The sequence below is a fragment of the Crassostrea angulata genome, chromosome 2 (assembly GCF_025612915.1).
Source record: "Crassostrea angulata isolate pt1a10 chromosome 2, ASM2561291v2, whole genome shotgun sequence".
Taxonomy (NCBI): domain Eukaryota; kingdom Metazoa; phylum Mollusca; class Bivalvia; order Ostreida; family Ostreidae; genus Magallana; species Magallana angulata.
In genome coordinates, this window is record NC_069112.1 from 59162714 (window position 1) to 59182682 (window position 19969).

A 19969-nucleotide genomic window follows, 5' to 3' on the forward strand; every position below is an offset into this window, starting at 1 on the left:
AAGTTGGACAAACAATAGACTCTAATTAGATATACACAAACGAACAAAACTGTCTAGACAAACAAAGCAGTAATATCCTGCCCGATATAACAAAGGCAGTTGAGAGTCTTTTTCATCTTTAACATGTATCTAGCAGATCTAGAGTTAGAAATAATGAAAATTGAAAAAAAAAATACAAACCTTAAACCGATTATCAAATTAAATCATGCATTTTTGGTTCATTATCTTTATTTTGTTTAATAACCGGAGGAACAGAGAGAGAGAGAGAGAGAGAGAGAGATTTTTTTCACCGATTAATTTATAATAGGAAACAAACATACTTTAATTAGTTTTATGCACATATTAAGATACAGAGACTGCGCTTATCCCTACATTAATTTTGAAACCCCCAAAAAATTATAAAGAATTTTATAACGGCAATCTGTGTCCATCGGAGCGGTGCTGATGATAGCTATCTGTGTTTAATGGAGCGACGATTAAAACCGCCTGGAACACCCCCCCCCCTTCCTTGGAAATTATATTAACACTCGGATGACCCCCTCCCATCTCTATAAAAGAGCTTTTGCATTTAATATATGTTTTTATTGTTCAGCTTGATCAATATTGACTTAAAGGCCACTTAAAGACAGTGTAAAGGCAGTGTAAAGAGAGCGTAAATGCCACTTAAAGATGCTTAAAGATGGCTTAAAGGTGGCTTAAAGGTGGCTTAAAGAAGTTTGGACATTAAGGACCTATAAGCACTTGCTTAAAGGTGACTTAAAGGCGGCTTAAAGGTTGTATAGCCTTTAAGCTCCTTTAAGTCACCTTTAAGCCACCTTTAAGGACTTGCTTAAAGATGGTTTTTCGCCCTGTGAGACAACCTGAAATAAGTTTATATATAACATTCAAAAGTGTAATCGGTCGCCATTTTTTAAAAATTGTCTAGGTTTATCTCCCTTCGGCAAACATGATATAATTCCCACACGTTGAGAAATAGGAAGTTCCTTTTTGGAGAAAATACAATTTATTGACTTCAGAATAAATTCCTTTAGGTCAACCCAAAAGAATTTAAAAAACCCGACAGTATATCCATCGCTACCTGGGGATTTATTGTTTTTCATGTTTTTTAAGACTTCATAAATTTCATTTTCAGATATATTTCTGTCCAATGATTCTGAGAGACATGTATCTAATTTTGGAATATGGATTTGAATAATATCTTCGAAGTCTAGGTCCAATAGTTCAGAATCTCTTTTTGCATAGAGATTTTTGTAATTTCATTAAGAATTTCTGCCTGGTCATAGATCATACCACTTCCTTCTAATTCTAATTTTTTGATAGTTTTATTAATATAATTACGATTTTCCAAGTTACAAAAATATCTGATAGGCTTTTCCCCTTCCTCAACCCATCTAGCTTTACCTCTGATCATATGCCCCATCATCTTTTCTTTCCTAATGTTTTTCTAGTAATAATCTCTTTTATTCAACTGCATGTAAATTAATATTTTCCTCAGACTCTAATTTATCTATTTCTTCGAGTAATGACTTTTCTTTATTTTCTCTTTCCTTTTTCTTAAACGTGGAATATGAAATAGTAATACCCCTAATTTCCATGAGTAGAACATCTAGAAATGAACTATCATCTATATCCTCTGTGTCTCTTACCAGATATTGTTTGCAAATATCTTGTATTGTTTCTTTTACCTTTTGTACATAATTCATGTCTGAAAGTAGACTGTTGTTAAATTTCCACAATCCACGTCCCCTTTTAAAGGTATTGAATTTCAATTCTGTAGTAACAATGGAGTGGTCTGATCTATAACCAGGTTTAATTGAGTAAGATTCCACAGAATTTGATAGACTTTCAGATATCAAAATATAGTCTAAACGCCCTTGTTTTAAGGGTTTTTATTACGCCAAGTATATGCCCTTTTATCAGGGTTTAAAATTCTAAAATAATCCAACAGATGTAAGTCATCCATAATTTCTAATATTTTTTCCCTTGCTTTTGGGTTATTAACTGACTTGTAATTCATTGTATCCATAACAGGATTCAGTGCAAGATTAAAATCTCCCGCAAGTATATAATAATCGTTGTCTAATTCTAAAAATGTTTCACGTACATACTCATAAAACTCAGGACTATCAGTGTTCGGACCATAAATGTTCATAAGAGTAACCCTATTATCTTCTATAGTTAGATCCAATGCAATTAAGTTTCCCCCTTCATCTCTTTTTATTTCATGAACCTTATATTCAAAATTGTTGTTAAAAAAAATAGAGACACCTCTTGCATTTGATCTATATGAATTAAAAAAACATCTGTAACCCCACACTGCTTCAACAAGTGCTTCAATTTCGGGAATAAAGTGTGTATCTTGAAAACATATAATAGAATAGCCTTTTGATTTATAGAAATTTAGAACATCTTGGCGTTTTGATACTGTAGCCATCCCTTGACAGTTAACGGTAGCTATTTTAATTGAGTCAACCATTATCAAAGGTGAACAGAAAAATATAAACTAAAGTGAAATGATCAAAATATTGAAAACAATCTACGCAGCCACTTACCAATACTAGATGCATCCAAAAAAACACGTAATTTAATTGTAAAGGACAAACACTCTCTCTCACACTCACATAACTTCCACGCATGTAAACAACCAACACAAAACATTGAACCCGAATGTCAATCGTTGAATCCCGATCCCGAGGTCAAAACCTTACAGTTACTCCGCGTTCAAAACTGAAAAGTTAGCATGGTTAGCGCCGGTGCTTAAGTTTCTCACTGACATTATCTAGGATGTCGAATGTCTCTTGCCGTCATTATCGAGAGCGAACACTTTACCATTGAAGTGCCATGCTGAGTGGATCCTGGGGTCGTCTTTGAGGTCGCGCATAAGCTTAGCGTTCATCGGGGTTAAATGATCAAACATTATAAAATGTTTTTTGAGCTTGTCCTGCGAACGGTTCTTTATCACCTTGACCTTTGTTTCCGTGTCGCGGAATTTCGCTATCACTGGCCTTGGACCGTCCCTGGCACCTCCTGGGACCCTATGAATCGCAATGACGTCTGCAGGTGCGAGATCAATGTTGATGGTTGATTTCAGTATGTGACATAAGTCATCTCGCAGGTTTTCGGTCTGCTTTTCTTCCCATTTCAGAAATTTGATATTATTTTTTTGTGAGTATTGTTGATTTTGGTTAGCTAAAGTTAGTGCATTCTCTGATGTATGTTGAATGTATATCAGATTGTCCATCATGCTTCTCAGCTCTCGTGCCTGGTTGCTGAACTTTTCCCGAAGAGTTTCGAAGTCGAGATTGAAACCGTCGGAAATATCTTTGACATGGCTTTCATATTCATTTGTTTTGGTTTCAATTTTTTGTTCGAATTCTTCTTTAACGGCTGTTTTGATCTCTAATGTAGTTTTTTCTTTGATTTCTTGAAGCAATGATTTTTTTAACGTCCGTTATAATTTCTTCTTTAATATCATTTTTCATTTCTTCTAAGATCGAAGTAATTTCTTCTTTTAATATATATATATATATATATATATATATATATATATATATATATATATATATATATATATATATATATTATTTAAAGATGCATAATTTCAAGTGGCTTTGTTCAGTCACAAAGACGGTTTATTGATTAAAATTAATGGAAACGACATTGTCACTGTCGCTTGTTTTCTTATTATTAATGAAATTTTCTTTTTTAAAACATTTCATGCTTATCATTACTACATCTCAAGAAGGTTAAAAATTAAGATTAAGCAAGTCCTTTTTTTAAGTGCGCAATTCAAGTTGTTCACTGTATGAAACACTACTTTAGAAATTTTCGAGGCACAAAACACAACTGAATTTTCATACAACTTTATCCTAAGTCACAATGCAACTGTCTGAAATCTTCCGAAGTTCGTGGTATTTATTCAGTTTCTTTGTGTCATGTTATGGCAGCCTTAATCCGGGCTTTTCTCAACTTCAGCATGGACACAGGCTTGACAGGAAACTAATCCAATCCTTCACAGAAGTAAGTTTCCTTGACTGTGTGACGGAATGTATAGTGACACCTCGGTGTAAATCTGTTAATTATTTTAAAGGGGCTAATTTCTGTAAAATCAGTTACGAAAATAAAACGACAGCAGAAACTAAGTACGTGGACAATGCTGGATGGGTGTACAGTGAAAAGGAGCACTGGCCAAAGGTAAACATTTTATGTCCAAATATGTCTGTGCAGCATATTAAGATTATTCGATTTAAGTACAACTGAGTTCAAACGATATGTATTTATTAGTATAAATATATTTCAAGATTTTTCCATTCAAATGTCCCTCTAGCTTGTAAACACGTCTAAAAAAAGTCTTTGGGGATTCTTCAATGACACATACATAAAAGTACCATGCCATATTTTAAATACCCGTGAAAAACGACCTATAATTTGGATAAATTTTTTTTCATTGATTCCTAGTGCACTTTTTTACAGATATGTACATTTTTTGAGATTAAAATTGTGTTGTAAAGATATCTTGGGTGCAAACTGGAGTTTGCTTACACATGCACTGTGTGGTCTTCGCCACTTTTTCAAACTCGTTCACATCTTTTAAACTTAATTTTTTATTTATCTGACAAGACCCAATATATTAAATTGACCTTTAATATATAATTGATTTAAAAAAATTGTTTGAATTAATTCTTGATATTTACAAAAATATATTCCGACACACACGCTCGTATATATTTTCCATCCCAATTCAATTACATGTAACCAAATGAGAAAAACTGATTTTCTGCTTATTTAAAGGGTTTTTTTCAGACGCTGATAAAGATTCAATGAGTGATTAGAAACATGTATGCCATGATTAAAAAAATTGTTACTAAAGTAAGGAAGATTGAAAACGCTTTCAATCAGCAGTTCTAAAGTGTCCGGGTGATTCAAAACAGATGTTTTTAAGTTGTATATGTTGTGAATATTTCGTTAAAGTCGGAGCTTTAATTAAACATTAATAGTACGTGTAGCGATGATAAACAAGAATACATTTTTTAAAATAAATACATGTATTTTGAAATGTCAAAAAAAAAAAGATTGATACATTAATGCACAACTTTTTGTTCATTTTCGCCTCGTTTTAAACAAAGGATATTAATAATACTAAAGGAAATTTAGTAAGTAATAAATGGTGCTTTCAAAAAAAAATGAAACTTTATACTCATAAGTATTTACGATTCATGTGGGGGTTGTGTGTGTGGGTTTTTTTTCAAATAATAACAATCGCATTTACCAAATACATATATGATTGTATGAAAGAAAATCAAGATGAATCCAGCAGCAGCTAATATCAGTTAATAAACGTGTAGAATCTAGCAGCCAAAAAAGAAAAATAATATTGTACTGCTAGAAATAAAAAAGGAATAGTTCTTAAAACGCGTGATAACATAACAAAATGCAAGAAAAAGAATACAAATTGTAATGAATGTCTCTATTATTAGAAATGTTATCTTTGAACAATGAGATCTCATTCACATTATAATAACGACTGATGAATCTGGAGCTGGGTTAGTTTTATTAAATCTAAACAATTATGCTATTGTTTTATCAGGCATTTATTATATCAAATATACAGACATGTTTCACATTAAGATGATAAAACACTCTTTGACTAAGTAAGCTCTATATCAGATTTATGTATGTTTTTACCCCTGCGAAGTTTGGGGAGGGGGTATATAGGATTAATCTTTTCCGTCCGTCTGTTTGTGCAAATTTCGTTTACGATCCATATCTTTTTTTTATGGAGAAACATTGGCAGTTCTTACTTCACACAAAAATTGCTTATGACCTTGGGGTGTGTCATGAACTTGACCCAAATCCATTCGGGCAAGGTCAAGATCACTAGCAGAAAAAGTGTAAATTTGCATTCGGTCCATATCTTTCTTGTGGAGAGGCATTTGAAGTTCTAACTTCACACAAACATTGCTTATGACCCGGGGATGTGTCATGACCTTGACCCAAGGTCATTTGGACAAGGTCAAGGCCACTGGTAGGTAAAGTTCAAAATGGATGTCTGGTTTATATCATACTTATGAAGAAACGTTTTAGAAATTTTTAATTTACTCAAAGATTGCCTACGACCTTAAGTTACGTCATGACCTTGACAGACCCAAGGTCATTTGGGCAAGTTCAAAGTAATTGTATAAACAATGCTTAATTCTTAAATGTATCATATCTTGCCTTGTATGAATGGATAGAATAGAAGGTAATATTTGACAGAAAGCTTGCTTGTGTAAGGCAAAATCAAATAAGAAAACAGCCCGCCCCGATGCATTTTATATATTTTCGAGAAGAAAAAAAATTGGGTGGAAAATTTTTTCGATAAAATCATCAAGCTCGGTACACCAAAAATTATAAACATTTAATGGCCGCTTGACATGTTGATTATAGTTTGATTCCAGTTATGTTTCTTATCATTAAGTTAAGTTAAAATAAAATAAAATGAAATTTAAAGAACAGAAGATTGGTTTGTGTACTTATATTAGCATAGGGAACTGAAAAAAAATCAGATCAGATGTAATTGATAGAAACTTAATGTTTAAATAAATAGCATCGATCATTTTCTAAAACAACAACTTTTAGTTATGATTTTTTTTTCTTAGCAAGGGGTACCATTTGTGAGCCTTCACAGTACCTCTATATCTTGCCTTGTATGAATGGATAGAATAGAAGGTAATATTTGACAGAAAGCTTGCTTGTGTAAGGCAAAATCAAACAAGAAAACAGCCCGCCCCGATGCATTTTATATATTTTCGAGAAGAAAAAAAATTGGGTGGAAAATTTTTTCGATAAAATCATCAAGCTCGGTACACCAAAAATTATAAACATTTAATGGCCGCTTGACATGTTGATTATAGTTTGATTCCAGTTATGTTTCTTATCATTAAGTTAAGTTAAAATAAAATAAAATGAAATTTAAAGAACAGAAGATTGGTTTGTGTACTTATATTAGCATAGGGAACTGAAAAAAAAATCAGATCAGATGTTATTGATAGAAACTTAATGTTTAAATAAATAGCATCGATCATTTTCTAAAACAACAACTTTTAGTTATGATTTTTTTTCTTAGCAAGGGGTACCATTTGTGAGCCTTCACAGTACCTCTACATTATTTTGTAGGATCTGGCTGGAGCTTGTTTAAACTCAAACTGTAAAGTCAACGAGAAATGTACACACAAGAGATATTCTGAAAATGCATTCTTTAAATGTGTTTTGTCAGGTAAAAGTATATTTTTTTCTGTTTAAGACACAAATGAAAACCTACACGAGTTACATCATATGACAATTTCTTGTGTTTTACTATAGTTTAGTCCTAATTTCTAAAAAGAGCTCTAGAAATACGTTTTAACGGCAAATAATTACTATATTGTCCAGCATGTTTATTTATCAATTAAAATATGCTGCGTCGTGTGTAACATACATTAATTTATACTAATATACAAATGCCAATCCATGATCAATATGTATTTGAATTATCATTGTAACGTTTTGTTTCGTCTGGGTTATTTTAGCAACCTGGATACTGATTTACAAATTTTCAACGTTAACACTTATCGTTTACAATGTGTCTTTGTTATCAAGATTGTGGAATTCCCGATATCAAAGGAATAGATTTGAGTACAGCAAAACGTGAGGACGCCATTGGTATACACAGAAGAATACACACCTCTTGTTCTGATGGATACTCCCAGTCTGGTTCGGGACGACTGATCTGTCAGTCAAACGGAGAGTGGAAATACGACATTGTCTGCAAAGAAAGTTAATTATAAATGTTTTATTCTTGTTTTAATTGCATTGTACTTTTTCATAATATCACAAATGCTGACTCACCTGACGGCGCCAGCAATGTCAACATTGATGCAAAGTGCAATGAATTTTAAATCAAACATCATGTTTGCAATTAGTGACTTAAATCAAAGTACTCAAAGTACAGATATCCGGGCTTATTTGATGTGTAATGAAAACGTTTTCATGATATGACATTACTTCAAACTAAATAGACAGATAGAGTCATTATTAACGAATAAACGGAGTTAATAAGCATGTTTAAATATATTTATTTTGACTTTGTAAATGTAATATTGAGTAAATCGTGGGAGGGTAAGACATTTAACACCCTAATTAAGAATACGTGTGTTATTCTATGTACATAGGACATAATAAAACATTTACTTGAAAATTATGTAGCACACATAAAATCGATTCCTAATTGCATTTTTTATAAAATCGTTATGCCAAAAGTGTGTAATATTTTCAATGGAAATATGACTTTCTTACGCTTTTGTACAATAACGGTATTTTAAAATACTAATATTAGAATTCAAGTAAGCTATGTTACCTGTTAACAAGTCTTTTTTTTTTAAAAATAAAACAGGTCACCAAGTTTTAAATCAGAAAAAGACATAAACACATATATTATTGTTTTACATATTGCAAACCGTGATATCAATTATAGCGAGTGTTTTAACAATAACGTCAAAAAAATAAAATAAATGGTTTTTTGGTGTGTGGTAACTGATAATTAAGATAATGGTCAATTACACGTTTAAAAAATGGATTTTTATCTCTTCGAAGAGTACAAACTATGGTGGGTTTCGATTCAATCAGTGCACATGTCCATATTTTGCAGCATACCTGTTATGTACACACACACACACACACAGAGGGAGAGAGTGAAAACAATTATATTTCTTATTATTCTCCACACAATATTAAACTGTACACATCAAAAGAATTTGGTCTTAAGTTTTTTTAGGTTTTAAGTAATACATGTAGCTATAGAAGACATTACCTTTTCTATTTTTTTTACGGTCAGTGTATTATATTTTCTCAATGTTATCTCTAAGTATCTACATTGTTGTTATGTTGACAGCTACTTCCAACCTTGCATTGAATAAACCTGCAACACAATCATCAACGTTTACAGGGCCAGAAAATATTCTGAACTTCTCTGCCAATTTGGCAGTTGATGGTAACAACGGTACAGACTTTGCCGTAGACAAGTGTTCATGCACAGAGGGTGGAGACACAAATCCGTGGTGGTTGGTGGATCTGCAGGCTGTGTATTTCATCACATCTGTCAGAATATTCAATAGAGGAATGGACAAGTGGGGACTAGGTTAGTGTACACATGATTTCATCCGTGAATATAAAACGTGGAAAACCTCTATATCGCCGTTTTTTTATTTTTAGCAAGAGAAAAAATTAAAAATATATAAGGAAAAAATGAAATTTATGCAGTTTTCTGAATTATTACTTTACAATTTCACATTAACATATGTTGTTTTTTTTTTACTTAGATGTGTCAGACCGGCTGCGGAATGTTACCGTCACTGAAGGGCTGACAGAGTCAGATGTCAACACTCCCTGTGGTTTCTTTGCTGGTCCCGGTACTTTGTCACAGCTGGTCGTCATCGACTGTCCGACATTACCACAGGGGAGATTCGTAAAGATCTCCATGATAACTGAGTATCTCACTCTTTGTGAAGTTGAAGTGTTTGGATACTCTGTCTAATTATAATTGCCGATGTCTTTTATCTAAATGATTCTCTTTCCAACCAATCCATTACTGTGTATTCCTAAATAAACGCAAGCTCTTCTCGCAGATTTTAAATCTCGTTTGCTTTATATGGGAGTTGAGTACTAAAGGATTAAAATAAAAATTCAGTGTCGCGATTTTTTGTTCCCGCGATCTGATCCAAAAAGACGGGATCGCGGAATTAAGCACTCGCGTAAAATAGGGAATTTACAAAATGTGTATGTTGATGTGAGGTTTTTAATAGCTTAATGTTCAGTTTTGTTACAAAACTCTATTTATAATTGCTTATAGTGTTTTTATTTTTAAACTGCATGCAGTTGATATAAAAATTTAAAGCGTTTTATAAACTATTATATTTGATAAAACATTTAGTAATTAACTTTTAACAGTATATGTTTAGTTTTATTCCGTTCTGTTCTCTTTGGGTTAATAAAAAGTCATATCAGCATTTATGTTGTTTTCTTTTTAATTGCATTGTCGGATTTTTTGGCTATAACAATATCAAATTTTTTTTTCGGCAGAAACCAATTATTTTAGAAAGTTTATAGACTTTTGCCTATTTACACCTGTAAAATCGGTCTCCTTTCAACTTTAAAAACATTGAAAGTAAATAGAAATAATTTCATATTGCCCCCCCCCCCCCCCCAATTTTTGGGTTTATTTTGCCCACAAGTTATGCATCGATTGTAAACAAAACAAACTAAGAAATAATAGTGAGCAATATATTAATTATTATTTGTAAAAAAACAAAATGCCTCTATTAAAACCAATCTCAAAGTCGTACAATTATCCCCGCTTCGACGTCAGGTGTGAGATTGTAATTAGGCGAAATAACGCGATATCTTTTTCAAACAGCCAAAACAAACGTTGTATCAGTTGAAACACTTATTATTGATGACGTTTCTATAATAAGTGCCAAAACTTACAACAAGTCCAATATTTATCTAAAGATGTCCGAAAATTAAACAAAATCTTTGGTTGTATAAAGTAATATAAGTTAGTGATTTTAATCAACTTTCTCTCGTTTCGAATGAACTGTATGGCGATCCAGGCAAACATTGTATCATGTTGTCATGGTTTAATGAGTACTTTCCCCATAAAACTAATTTAAATGTAATTCAAACATTTAAAGAGAAAAAACTTTTGGCCATACAAGTCAGAAATATATTATTTGCAAATGTATTAATTGGGAAAACAAAGTTTATTTTCTGGCTGATCCTTTTCAATATTTGAGTTCTGTTTTTTTGTTTTTTCCCTTTGCCAAAAGAAACAATGTCACTTCATCAACCCCCCCCCCCCCCCTTTCTTAGGCTCGTGCAAGAAATCATCAAGGCCCAATCCAGCAACTCTATTAAGCATTAATTTTCTTTTTAAATCGGATAACGATGATAATGTTACCAATATTGTATGAAAATATCGTAAACTGCCCTTTACGTACAAAAGCAGAAACAAAATGTTTTAGGAATGACTCGAGAAATATGTTTTTTACGCAAAACAAGCTCCTGCAGAACAATTAGAGCACGATGCGCATTATATTCTTTATTTAAGGGTATTCTGGACATGTAAGTATGGAAGCGTATCTACAAATACAACAATCATTTCCATTCTTGAAGCTGCACATTAAATATCCAAAACATGGTATAAAACAAAAGTTTCAACTATCAAATCATTTTTGCAGGCCGGTTTTCAATACGAAGAATATGTTGTTCAATAAATTGATAGTGAACGCTGCAGCTACGACGATAACATTCAATTAGCACAGATGTGTATATATATATATATATATATATATATATATATATATATATATATATATATATATATATATATATATATATATATATATATATATCATTTTACTTTAAAATTTTCATTCCTGCCCGCTCCTCTAAATATCCAGCCATATTCTTAGTTTTTTTTGTATTTCAAGTTTGAAGAATATGTTAAGAATTAAAAAGATTTCTGGACCCAGAATAAACAAAACCTTATTGTATCATATTCATTTGCAAAATGTATATCTCCGGGCTTGCACAGGATAACCTCTAGTATTTACAGAAATAACGTAAACACGCAGATGTATTGATTCAATTATAAAACCAATTGTGTCTCTAGATCACTTATCACTATGTATTATGTAAATCATTGAAAAGCATTTACTTTTAAGTGCCTTTGTTCAACCACAGAAAATGTATAATGACTAGACTTTAATAGAAACGACACATTTTTCTGTATATTTATCAAATATTCTTTTTACCTTTTAATGCTTACTAGCGAAGGGAAGTGAAGCTCAACAAATTAAAAGCATCAGGTTTTGAGCTTCAATTGACAAGGACTGATAATACTAAAATATTAATTATCTTTAACTTTTTATACGGATGTTATTCGGCTTGCATCAACTCTTGATGTGATCGAAGAATTTGACATATGGCAACTGTGGTGCTTTTAAAGCTTTTTTCAATATGTTTAAATTGTGTGTCATGTAAGTATATTACCAAAGAGTTCGAAAAGAATTAACAGAAATCATGCAGAATGATTTTGACTGACACAAACATTTTGACTTTTTTTTAGTACTGCCAATGAAGTTTTGAAATAAAAACAATAAAAAAATAGATCGAATGTCCTCCGTTTTGCTTTGGGTTTATTTTTGTTTCAGCTTAAACTGTAAAAAATGCAAAATTATATCCATATCATTTTTATTTTGTTAATATTTTGTGCAGAACAGGAAACTACTTCTTTAATATTTGCTGAAAAAATCGGTGTGAGTTTAATCGCATGATATTTCAGTATTAGCTATTTATAATGAAAAGTAGCTAAATTTTCCAGTAATTATAGTCAAATTAGTTGTTATATAAATACCAAAGGCAGCATTTTATAATGAAATTAAATTTTTGAAATTCACTTACAGAAACACAATTTGGCATTGTAGACATTGAATGAAAGTACATCTATAATGAACAGTTATTTCAAGTTATCTTTTTATTGTCATAAACAGTCACTTTTCTATCTTTTAATATTCTGTTGGATCTTTGTCACCGTAATAAGATTTTGCGAATTCTGCGACGTCCCTCCGGCTTTTGAATTTGTCATTTTTGGCAAAATATTGCATATAGGGTACCCTCATTGTACGGATAACTCCCCCTACAGTTTGCAAGATAGGAAGTTGTTCTTTTGCAGATCAATTGTAAATATATTAGAGGTGTGCATATTGTTAGAATTTGGATTTCTGATAATTTATGAAAAAAATACCAGCTTTTATACTCTTTTTGCAAAAAATTGCATATACTGTGGTTCCATTAATATTCGAGGGTATCAATTTTTGTGGAAAAAGTGAAAATGACAGTTTCAAGGATACGTAAATTCGTGGCCAATAATCCTATCAATACAAAATGTAAATAGAAACTGCACCTCAATGAACACTTATTTTCATTAATCAGCTTAATAATGAAATCCATAAACATTGGTATTCAACGAATATTGATGAAACCACAGTAGGATACCCTCATTGTTCGGATAACTCCTCTTACAGTTTTCAAGATAGGAAAATGTTCTTATGCAGATCAATTGAACTTATATCGGAAGTGTGCATATTGGAAGGGTTTTTATTTCTGATAATTTATGAAAAAAATACCTGCTTTTGAACTTAGTCATTTTTTTGGGCCAAATATTGCATAAAGGGTACTTCATTTCACTGGATACGGTAGATAGTGTTTATCAATTCAGGGTTGACATGGATTTTGGATACAGTTCATATAAAAGAAAACCCGGTTTGCTGTCACATTGACAGCTTCTCACTTGTTTTCAATTTTTCCGGACATCGTCCTTGAATGTTTAGTAACTTGCAGGAAAACTTGGTGAAATCTGTGTCACATTTGGAAAATTAAAACAAACTGTGATTTGTGTGACAGTTGAATGAGAAAAAAATCACGTCTATTCACCGATGAATATATAGATTGAATATTGTCATAGTTGTTCGTTGATTCTGAACTAAAGACGACTAAACACAAAAAAATAACAAAGATATTACTTCATAGGCTTGAAGTCAGGTGTGAACGGTAATCTTCAATTTCTTTTTTGAATCATTTAATGAGATTTTTTTTCATAGTTAAAATGGTTTATTGATATTACCGATTTGACTTTATTGTAAAAAAAAACTCATTTAGATTTAAAAATAACAAAAATATTTGTCAGTTTGAAAAAGGCAGTATATCATGAATGCTTATTGAACTCTGATTTTTTAATACATCCGCGGATCTTTAAGGTTGGGTTGGGGGTAATTCAAATTTCTTCAATTTACATAAAAAAAATCTGAATCTGCGTTGGTAATTATGAATTCGCAAAAAAATAGTACCTTGTTCTCTTGTAATAAATAAGCGGGAATGCAAACCACAAAAAAAATTTAAAAATCCAGGTTTTGGTATCAACTATGGACTTTGAAAGAATCAAAGTTTCAGTTATTTTTTACAAATCATAAAAATACTAGATGCAGTGGGTAACAGAACAACGTACAGTGGGGTGCAGTGCTGGTCAGTGGGTAGGTACACTGCTGTCCAGCAGAGTACAGTGCCTCTGTACAATGAATTAACAGAAGGGTACAGTCATTATACCGAAGATGGCAACGAAATACCAACAGTTTTTGAATTCGGAAATTAAAAGAAGAGCTATATTAAATGATTTAGAAATATCATAAAGAACAAAGTAACATTAAAAACTACACCACATTCTATTTACGACGTAATCATTCTGGTCGACTACTCCCTGATCTAAAATTTCAATGATTCCATTGTTCAAAGACAGCGATTCTAGAGAATCTTTTATTATATATTATTGATTTCCTTAAAAGCTTTTCGAGGAAAATTCATTGTTAGAAATTCATTTTTAATTTATATTTTTGCAGCTATAAAGAATTACGTAATAGGCTGCTGGTATATATTGCAGAGTGTAATTGTTTCAGCAAAGCAAAGAAAAACTAAAAACAATCATTTAACTGTATACACAAGTTTGAAACAAGCACAATATGGTTCACCTTTTGATTGGTAAATATTTGAATGAAGTGACATTTACAACAGTACTCCTGTGTGTTGTATCATTGTACGAGGGAGTGACATCTTCGGTTGTTCCCGGTGAGAGGTATCGTGGTCCCGTTGTCCGGGTGTTGGAGATTATTGGACAACAGCAGTGTGTCCGGGAATGTAGACACAGACCCAATCTATGTCGGGGAGTCAACTACCGGAAAGAGGATTTGTTGTGTGAACTCGTGTCGGCCATCGACAAAACGGAAACCAATCCTGGCTGTGTTAGAATTCAACTCAATCAGGTATTGTTTTATCTCTTCTGTTTTTGACTGGTCATTTATACGTAAGAAATGCTCATAACACGAGTTATCAGTAACATTATATTGAAGATCATACATTTTTAATATTGCTTGTTTTATTATACGTCCTTAGGAATGTAAGTTTGGTAGAAAAAGTGGCTCCTCGTTTTAAGGGGGAGTAATAAAAAATTGTTGTAAATTTACAAGATATAGAAAAAATATTCAAGAGAATGATTTGGTCAAAACAGCTGTATCTTGTGTGTAAGAACTCTCAGATAGTTTAAAGGCTAGTTTGTTCAAATCATAGCGTTTTAGATATCCGTTAATAATTTTTCTCTAATGTGTACACAATGTAAGTAATAAGTAATAAGAACGGTTATGTATACATTGAGTGAGAATTATAACTATCATAGAAATGAATGAAGTTAAGAAACGCGATTTTGCATTATAGATATCAGAAACGAAATTTCTCAGGGTTAAAATGCACTGATTAACCAAAATCCCAGGTACGCTTTGTTACACCTCCAATTTAAGACCTACATGTACTGTATAATTCATCGCTTGCAAATTGAAGCCAGTAAAACGAGGAATAAATAAATGAAAATTTGTTCTTACTGTTGAGTATTGACTTGGTGTGTTTTATCAACAGCAACATAAAATACATTGCAGGAACACCTATAAGTAAAGTTTCAGGGATTGAAATTCGCAAAATTTGTTATTAGAAAAAGAAAACCAAACCTAACAGACAGTCACAAATAATGTACATGTCTATGTATACCAAAGTAAATAACATGTTTTTATAATCAACCGTGACCGTCTTGTAGACTGTAAATGTACCAGAAATGAACCAGGAATGTCTGGCGTGCTCCTCAGACGATCAGTGTGTGACGCTCTCCAGTAAGATTGTCCATTGTATTCGAGGTGGGTTATATGTCGATTTTTTTTTACACAGACAATGCAAATCTGTTCACATAATATAAAATGAAAATAATAAAACAGTGGTCTCAATTTCTTAAAATGATCAATATATTTGTTTCATTGATATGTCTTTTGCTGCAACACAAAGAGTCAGCGCCTGCATATATTTTACTTCAAGATCAATAAAAATAAACATAAAAAAGACTATATGAAAATCAAATTTGACAAAAACAAAATTTATTCAGGTTGCCTGATGAATCATGATAAACAGTTTTATAAAATAATGCAACACAATTATAAGATGATGGCATTTTTTATTTAACTAGCATTATAAGTAATAAATTTTTACGTGTATATGCTTTTGTTGATTTTTTTTTTATTAACGGTCAATGTATTGTATTTCCTTTAAATAATCAATTTATATCTGCATTTTTTGTAATATTGTTGACAGCTACTTCCAACCTTGCATTGAATAAACCTGCAAAACAGTCATCAAAGTTTACAGGGGAAGGAGTGACCTACTCTGCCTATCTGGCAGTTGATGGCAACAAAGGTACAGACTTTGTCGTAGACAAGTGTACACACACATCGAGTGGCGACACCAATCCCTGGTGGAGGGTGGATCTAATGGCTATTTATACCATTACATCTGTCAGAATATTTAATAGAGGGATGGACAAAAATAGAATAGGTAAGCATCCAAAGTAACGACATTTTATTTGAAATATAATAGTGGAAACAATACTTTTAATTTTGTTTTCTCGAATTACAGCTTTGATGAGAAATGTCGAGGAGAAATGGTAAAAAAAATCCATATTTTTAGCAAGGAGAAAAAAAAGAAAATAATGGAGTTTATGCAGTTTTCTGTATTATTAGTTTAAAATTTCACAATAATATATGTGGATTTATTTTAAATAGATGTGTCAGACCGTCTGCGGAATGTCACCGTCACTGTAGGGCTGACAGAATCAGATGTCAATACTCCCTGTGGTTTCTTTGCTGGTCCCGGTACTCTGTCACAGCTGGTCGTCATCGACTGTCCGACATTACCACAGGGGAGATTCGTAAAGATCTCCATAATCACTGAGTATCTCACTCTTTGTGAAGTTGAAGTGTTTGGATACTCTGTCTAATTATTTTTGCTGATATCTTTTATCTGAATGACTCTCTTTCCTACCAATCACTTTCTAGTATATAGATGTTCAGGTGGGGTTATTGTTTAGTTTTGTGACAAAACTCTTTATTTAATGATTGCTTTGTTTAATTATAAGACTGCGTGCAGTTGATATAAAATGTAAAGCTTTTTATAAACTATTATCGGGATATTTGATTCAATATTTCATAATTAACCAAAAATAATCAAACAGTATGTGTTAAGTTTTAATTTGTTGCTGTCTTGTTTGGGGTCAATAAAATATCTGCAGTTATGTTGTTTTCCTTTTTAACCGCATGCTTCGATTTTTTAGCTATAACAGTATCAAACAATTTCAAAATTGATCTGCTTTCAATTTATAAAATAATTCAGTCAGTTAAAACGAAAGAAATTAGTCACCACGTACATGTGCATGTATATAAAATTAATTTCAGTTTAGAGTTTCATTACTGTCCGCTCCTAATAGAATTCAGCCGCTTTGTTTTTGCAGTTGTTTTTTCCTTATTTCAATTTTATAGAACAAGTTATGAAAAGGAATAAAGAAAAGTTTTGGAAACAGTACATACAACAATTTAAAAAATCTTGTTAAACATTTTTAGCATGGTATCAAGTTAATGTAAAGAAGTGTTTATTCTCGTGCTTGCGCGGGATATCAAGTAGTTCTTCGTAAAATGTCAAAGTAAATAAAGCATTTTATAAAAATTAATATATGCGCTTAAAACCAGCAAGTTCTTCTTCAAAAATGTCTCAGATCTCCAACTTCTAAAATGTTCATCTTCATTCCTGATCCAAATGATTCCCCATGCTCGGTAGTTCGCGACATAAAAGGTAAAAAAACATGTACTCACCGACAATGTTACTAAAAATGTCTACCTAAAATGTTTGTTTACAATGTTAAATAGATTAATTTTAAAGACTATATTAAGATAAAATAAACCGTATCCAATAACAAAAAAAAAAAAACAAGGTGCAAACTAAAGACCTTGTATGAATATGTATAACTTAATAAAATTAAAATGTTACATAAAAAGGATACATTAAATCCATAAAAATTACTATCATGTTACCAAAGAGTAACTAGAATTTGTATTGTAACTTGTTTAATATTGTAATTCATAACTATATCTTGCACACAATATACCCCAATAAATAGCTATGGACAACGAATTTAGATTCCTCTGGGTCATTAATTTTACAGCCAGCATCATTATAATAATATTCTTTCAAAGAATTAGTTGACAGACTTGTGAATATTCAGGTGCAAGCAAGATTTTCGAGTTTTGCCTTTTGATAAAAAATAATCTAGATGCTGTCATTAGACAGTAATACCCGCACCAGGTGTTTGCCCATAAATAACACTGTTTTGTACCAGTTTAATCAAAAATGAAGGCCACATGTAGCTCCGGTAATACATTTAAAAATTATAGTTTTCATAACTAAGGATGAGCTCCCTTCCCATATGATAATACACATGAGCAGCACTTTATGTGCAATTTGGGGTTGAACTGTTTGCCGTGAATTTTTAGTTAATCAATATAATCTTAACATTTCATGTCATAGAAAGTATAATGCTCTATATAATTATTACAAACAAAATTAAAAATTAAATTATGCCCCCTCCCCGTGGTGGTTGCCGGTTTTAGATTTGCTTCTGTGTGCCTACATGTACATCATCGTGTGCACAAATTTAGAGAAGGGGTGGGAGGGAGGGGTCCAGACCCCCCCCCCCTCCCCATGAGAATTCATTTATATCAATAGTAAAATTACCAAAAAATACACCTTGGACCCCAATGCTCTTACAGACATGTAACGCTGTTAGAGTATCAGTTACACTAAAAACGAAGCTACAGTAATTTTTAATATGGGATAACCACAACAATAAGCAACTAAAACTAAAAGAAATTAAGGCCACAAATGTACATGTATATATCATTCAATTTAATTTAGGTTTTTCATCCCTGTCCGCTCTTTTAAATATCCAGCTATGTATTTAGTTTTTTTGTATTTCAATTTTCAGGAATATGTTAAGAAAGCAATAAAGAAAAATGTTGGACACAGAATATACAAAAATGAACAAAACCGCATTGTATCATATCATGTGTAAAATGTATATTTCCGCGCTTGCAGGGGATATCATGAAGTATTTGCAAAAAAACAACAACACGTAAATACTCAGCTGTATTGATTTATTTCTAAAACAAATTGTTTTTCAACATCACTTATTTCTATGTATTATGTATACCATTTAAAAGCATTTACTTTTAAATGCCTTTGTTCAACCACAGAAAATGTTTAATGACTAGACGTTAATAGAAACGACACATTTTACTGTTTGTTTATCGAATATTCCTTTTACCATTCAATGCTTACTCACGATGGGCGGTGAAGCTCAATAAATTAAAAGCATCAGGTTTTGAGCTACAAGTAACAAGGAATGATAATACTAAAATCTTAATTGCCCTGATCTTTTTATATTGATGTTATTCTGCTTGCATTAAATCTTTATGAGGTCGCTGAATTTGACATATGACAACTGTGGTGATTTTAAAGCTTCCTTTCAATATGTTTAAATTGAGTGTCATATAATGGTCGTACAAAAAATTTAAAAAAGAATCAACAGAAATAATGCAAATTATTTTGACAACCACATACATTTTGACTTTGTTTCAGTACTGCCAAAATAGTCTTGAAGAAAACAATCAAGGAAACAAGATCGAATGCCCTCTGTTTTACTTTTTAGGTTTATTTTTGTAATAGCTTAAACCATAAACAATGCAAAATTATATCAATATCATTTAATTCATATTTTTTGCAGAACAGATTCTACTCATGACAATAAACTTAATAATATTGTGAATATGACAACTCAGACCACGAGGAAACTACTTCCTGAATGTTTGCTGCAAAAGTCGGTAGGAGTTTAATCGCATGATATTTCGGTATAAGTTATTTATAACGGAAAGTAACTAAATTTTCAAGTAATAATAGTCAATTAGTTTCGACAAAAATAACA

The 19969-nt window shown here is 31.8% G+C and overlaps 2 protein-coding genes across 2 annotated transcripts; both read left to right on the top strand.

The window, feature by feature from the left end:
- Nucleotides 1-3879: 3879 nt before the first annotated feature.
- Nucleotides 3880-9680, top strand: LOC128174585 (uncharacterized). The gene is made up of 5 exons (XM_052840100.1): nt 3880-4194; nt 7156-7255; nt 7618-7794; nt 8909-9154; nt 9336-9680. The coding sequence occupies exons 1-5, from the start codon at nt 3880-3882 to the stop codon at nt 9548-9550; spliced, it is 1053 nt and encodes a 350-aa protein (XP_052696060.1). The 3' UTR covers nt 9551-9680.
- A 4690-nt stretch (nt 9681-14370) lies between these two features.
- On the top strand, nt 14371-17231 carry LOC128173306 (uncharacterized). The gene is made up of 4 exons (XM_052839015.1): nt 14371-14888; nt 15710-15806; nt 16255-16494; nt 16722-17231. The coding sequence occupies exons 1-4, from the start codon at nt 14589-14591 to the stop codon at nt 16934-16936; spliced, it is 852 nt and encodes a 283-aa protein (XP_052694975.1). The 5' UTR covers nt 14371-14588; the 3' UTR covers nt 16937-17231.
- The last annotated feature ends 2738 nt before the right edge of the window (nt 17232-19969 follow it).

Coding starts and splice junctions, on each gene's coding strand:
- LOC128174585 (XM_052840100.1), top strand. CDS start 3,880: ATGCAACTGTCTGAAATCTTCCGAAGTTCGTGGTATTTATTCAGTTTC. Junction 4,195..7,155: donor AAAAGGAGCACTGGCCAAAG/GTAAACATTTTA, acceptor ATTATTTTGTAG/GATCTGGCTGGAGCTTGTTT. Junction 9,155..9,335: donor AATGGACAAGTGGGGACTAG/GTTAGTGTACAC, acceptor TTTTTTACTTAG/ATGTGTCAGACCGGCTGCGG.
- LOC128173306 (XM_052839015.1), top strand. CDS start 14,589: ATGGTTCACCTTTTGATTGGTAAATATTTGAATGAAGTGACATTTACA. Junction 15,807..16,254: donor GATTGTCCATTGTATTCGAG/GTGGGTTATATG, acceptor TATTGTTGACAG/CTACTTCCAACCTTGCATTG. Junction 16,495..16,721: donor GATGGACAAAAATAGAATAG/GTAAGCATCCAA, acceptor TATTTTAAATAG/ATGTGTCAGACCGTCTGCGG.